The sequence below is a fragment of the Carlito syrichta genome, unplaced genomic scaffold (assembly GCF_000164805.1).
Source record: "Carlito syrichta isolate Samal-C Ts95f unplaced genomic scaffold, Tarsius_syrichta-2.0.1 Scaffold135860, whole genome shotgun sequence".
In the NCBI taxonomy this organism is placed as follows: Eukaryota; Metazoa; Chordata; class Mammalia; order Primates; family Tarsiidae; genus Carlito; species Carlito syrichta.
This window is the reverse complement of record NW_007079956.1, coordinates 10,352-14,829: the sequence shown is the minus strand read 5'-3', so window position 1 is coordinate 14,829 and position 4,478 is coordinate 10,352. Positions and strand designations below refer to the sequence as shown.

Here is a 4,478-nt window from a genome sequence, read left to right as displayed (position 1 = left end):
TTTTTTGATTTATTGTAGAGATGAGGTCTCGCTGCCCAGGCGGGTCTCGAACCCGCGGACGCAGGCAATCCACTCACCTCAGCCTCCCAAAGGCGCGGGATTACAGGCTGAGCCACCGAGCCCGGCTCCAATATACCTTTAAGGGGAAACTGAGACCCAGTGGCAGGAAGGGTGTACACACAACCTGCAATTTCCCACTATCCCCTCCTCTGAAGGTAGAAGAGAGAGAGTGGCTGGGGAGAAGGAATCATGATGGCAAAATAGCACAAACTGGAGCAGATACACAGAGGCTCCCATCCCATCCAGAGATGTCCACAGCTAGCCACATTACAGAGAGGAAGTCAACTGATTTTGCAGTAGGTCAGATGGGGTTAGACATCAGAACGGACTTCCTGGTTAGGAACCACAACAAGAGAGGAAAAAGGAACGGGGCACCTTCTTCTACCATCCACCTATAAACAGAGGGTTCAGCCTGGCAGGGTTGCCCACGGGCCTCACCTGCAGGAAGGAGAGGCTGGCACTGGCCGGCAGGTAGGTGAGTTCCAGGTTACCCTGCACCACCTGACAGCCCTGGTAGAGGTGGCGAAGCATGTCCAGGTGGGTCTCGGGACTGGCGGGGAGGCGTAGCTTCATGTCTGTACCGGTGCACACTGGCAGGAGAGAGCAGATGGGTCAAACGACCTGCCTGCGAACCTTCTCTAACCCAGCTGCCCATCCACACTGACTCCCAGTCACCTCGGACAGGGAGAGGGCGTGACTGAAGGAGCCCTCCTCAGGGGTGGCCCACACATGCAGGGTCAGCAGCAGAAGAAAGCTCGTGTGTTTGGGAAGGAGAGGTAAGTCAGAAGGGAGAGAGGCGCTCCTTCTGGCTGGGCCCATCCTGAGTGTGCAGAGGGGGCCCCAGTGTGCCAGCCCGGGGAGCCCACCCGCCAATACAGGGTGTTGGCTGGCAAAGAAAGCCGCCCTTTGTCCCAAGGCCACAACTTGGGGCCAAGGGATAAAAGTCCCCCACGAGAGGCAGTGATGAATCATGAATCCTCTGAATACCCCCTGCCCCTCGCCCAAGCAGACAAACTTGGGACATTCTCCCCAAGCCATTCCAGCACACCCACGTGTCAACCTCTCAGCAAGGGACACCCACCCTCATAATGCCACCCAGAGAGCAAGGAAGGTCAGCTGGAGTCGTAGCTGAGGCATGGGGGCGACAGGTCACTGCAGAGATCTCTGGAAGTCCCCCAGGCAGAGAAGAGAAGCGTCAGACTCCAGCTGTGAGCTTCCAGACCCAGGCTGAAGATCCTGAGCCAGGGGGTAGTGTACTCTCTCCCAAGCTTCCTAGGCTGGCACCCTCCCCCTGGCCACCTCTCCTCAGGGCAGGACTCCAGAACCAGCTGGCAGGATTTGTGCCATGAAACTCCTGCCACAGAGGCACTACGTCAGCCCTGTGCACCTGCCCAGTGCCAGCCATCAGCCAAGGAGCATCAAAATGAAGAGCCACACCTGGCCCATCTGTACCCCCCCAGCCCGGTGTCCCTGAGATTGAAGTCCCACAGAGCCCTGACCAAGCCCAGGCATATGAGAGGGGTGAAGTACCCCTAGTGAGGGGTGCTTGGCATTGCAGCTAGCACCATGCCTGCCTGCAGGGGGGAGATGAAAGTGCCCATATGAACTTGTTTTTCTGCTCTGGTGAGAGGATGAATCACCTGGTGTGTCTTGCACAAGAGGGGGTGGGCACCCTCAGAGCCACAGGCCCACAGGTGCCTGAGCTGTCCGGAATTCCTGCTGGTCACCGCTCCACCTCCCACGGACTACACACAGACTTAGGGACAGCACAAGAGCTGGCTTTGAGGTCTGATGCCAGCAGCCCTGCTTTCCCAGCAAGTCGGAGCGTAACGTCAAATCCTGGGGGGAATAAGAGGTCCCCTCTGCCTCCGGAGTGTGGGGGAGAGGGCCAGGGCGGGAGGAAGGGTGGTAGGGTAAGCTCCCGGTTCCCCACCTGGAACGATGGCCACAAAGAGATAGCATTTGTAGTTGTCTCTACTCCCACCACTCTGGGCAGATACGGAGCAGAGGGAGGAAGGGGAGGGCGTGGAAACAGAATGCAAGGGTCCATGTCCTGGATGGAGGAGAGAGGCTGCCTGGCCTCCCCGCTCCATGCCACATTCCCCTTCCCCAGCCTCTCCCCCACAACAGACTCCCAAGAGAAACAGGAGCTGGGGGTGGCAGGCCAGGCCCAAAATAACGCCCTGCTGCCAAGACCTCCCCCAGCTTCAACACTTCAGCTGCTTCAGAGGCACAGCTGTTTCCAGGCCCAGACCCCCCAAGCCATGACCCAAGCCTGGCGTCCTTTCCAAGGGACACCAACTGTGACAGCCAGGCAATAGGACAACAGCAATGAGGGGCACTGGGGGTAGCCACAGTACCTGAGCTGAGCCCCTACTGTGCGCCCACTAGGCACTCTGGTGGTCCTCCTAGCATTCCCTAGAGACTGGGATTGTGGTCCCCATTTCACAAAGAAGGAAACTGAGGCTGGCAGGGGCTTGATGCTCCGAAGATCATAAAGCTTGTGAGCAATAGAGGAGGATTTGAGCTGGGCACAGTGGCTTACGTTTGTAACCCCAGAACTTTGGGAGGCAGAGGTGAGAGGATTGCCTGAGCTCAAGGGTTCGATACCAGCCTAAGCAACATGGCGAGACCACGTCTCCAGAATAAATCATAAAATTCTTTGGGTTTGGTGGCTCACGCCTGTGGTTCCAGCTACTTGGAAGGCTGAGGCGGAAGGATTGCCGGAGCCCAGCAGGTCGAGGCTGCGGTGGCTGGGAGCGGCCACTGCACTCCAGTCTGGGCGACAGAGTGAGACTCCAACTCAAAAAATAAATAAATAAATAAATAAGAGACTCCAACTCTCCAGAACAAAGACAGTAGGAGGCAGAACCAACCCACAGCCAAGGCAGGGCTACAGTGAGTCTGGGTAAGTGTTTGCTGAATGAATGAATGAGTGTATGAGTGAATGAATGAAGTCTGATCAAGAGGTGGCCAAACCAAAAGGGACCATTTGAAGTCTTGTATCCATCCCTCTGCTCAAAACGAGTCACAAACTTTCATATTCCTCCTGCTGGACTTTGGTGGTCGGGGTTTGGCCCCGACCCTGGGGGTTCACTCCTCCCCACCAGCCTGCAGCCCGGGCTGCTTCTCTAGCTCACAGCAGAAAAGTCAAGACGTCCTTTGGCTTCCATGAACACTTCCAGTAAAAACGACCTGCATTCCCAAAGCTCACCTCTCCCAGACCCTGGGGCCAGAGTCCATCCCAGTGACATCAGGACTCACCCACCACATAGGGGACCAAGCCTGGGCTTGGGGTCTTTAGACCAGAACCCTAGCTTGACTACACACAGTGTGACTTTGAGCAAGTCCCTAGACTTCCAGAGAAGCTAGACTGATTCAGCTCTATGCCCAACAGTACCTGTGACCTATGGGCACTCCGTGAATATTCACTGACCCAAACTTGGCTGTAGCAACTCTTACTGCCTCAGAGAAGGTATGTGAGAGTTAAATGAGAAAATGAACCTCAAGGCAGTCTGTAAACATGACAAAACTTTATAAACAGAACTGAGACGACACAAACAATTCTCCCACCCCTTGAAAGAGCATGTATCCCTTGCCCCTACTGGCTGTCTTCCCAGGGGTGGGAGGGATAGATGGCCTAACAAAAGATGGAGGCATCACTCCAGGGGGGCTTCCCACAAGTGGAGGCATCTCCTTCTAGATCATTCCATCACTCAGCGGCAGGCACAGCTACTCCGGGCCCTACCCTAGGCCTCCACCCCTACCGCCATACCGACCCCTCCACTAGGCTTCCATTCTAGCTGTCTCCCTGGCCCACAGCCCTACGAGTCACAGCGGCCCCCACCCACTCCTGCCCTCAGCCCCCTGCCATGCTGGGAAGGCCCAAGAGGAAGACAGACGAGGGCTGGACAGGAAGGGAGAGGACTCTGCAGCCAAGAAGGGACTTCAGGGCCCCCAGCTCAGCCCTACTTTCAACAGCCAAGATGAGGGGATGAGATGGTCCAGAATCACAGAGTAAGGCCTGAACTCTGGCCATCTGTCTGCCCTCAAGGCTTCCTTTGCTCAACCCATTCACGCTGAATGGGATAAGACTCTGATCACCTTCAAGCGTCCTCATCAGCGTCCAAAAATGTCCTGGATATGATTGGATTGTTGCTGAGTCTTGGATCAATGGCTTTATTTTTTGGAACTTCACTTTTCTCGTTTGTGTACCTACTTCACAGGACAGTTGCAGAGATGAATAAAAACCTAAAACCTAGCCTACAAGAAGCACACTGTACATTCCTTTTTCTTTTTTTTGAGGTGGAGTCTCACTCTGTCGCCCAAACTGGAGGGCAGTGGTACGCTCATGGCCACTGCAGCCTCAACCTGCTGGGCTCAGGCAATCCTTCCACCTCAGCCTTCTAAGTACTACA

General features: G+C 55.6%; 1 protein-coding gene across 1 annotated transcript in view; it reads right to left on the bottom strand.

Moving 5' to 3' along the window:
- The window catches only part of ERBB2 (erb-b2 receptor tyrosine kinase 2), a 25,402-nt gene that overhangs the window by 18,590 nt on the left and 2,334 nt on the right, over window positions 1–4,478 (bottom strand). The window contains exon 2 of the mRNA XM_021708353.1: window positions 499–650. Within this exon, the coding sequence (XP_021564028.1) occupies window positions 499–633 (135 nt within the window). The 5' untranslated portion in view covers window positions 634–650. The remainder of the gene's footprint in view (window positions 1–498; window positions 651–4,478) is intronic.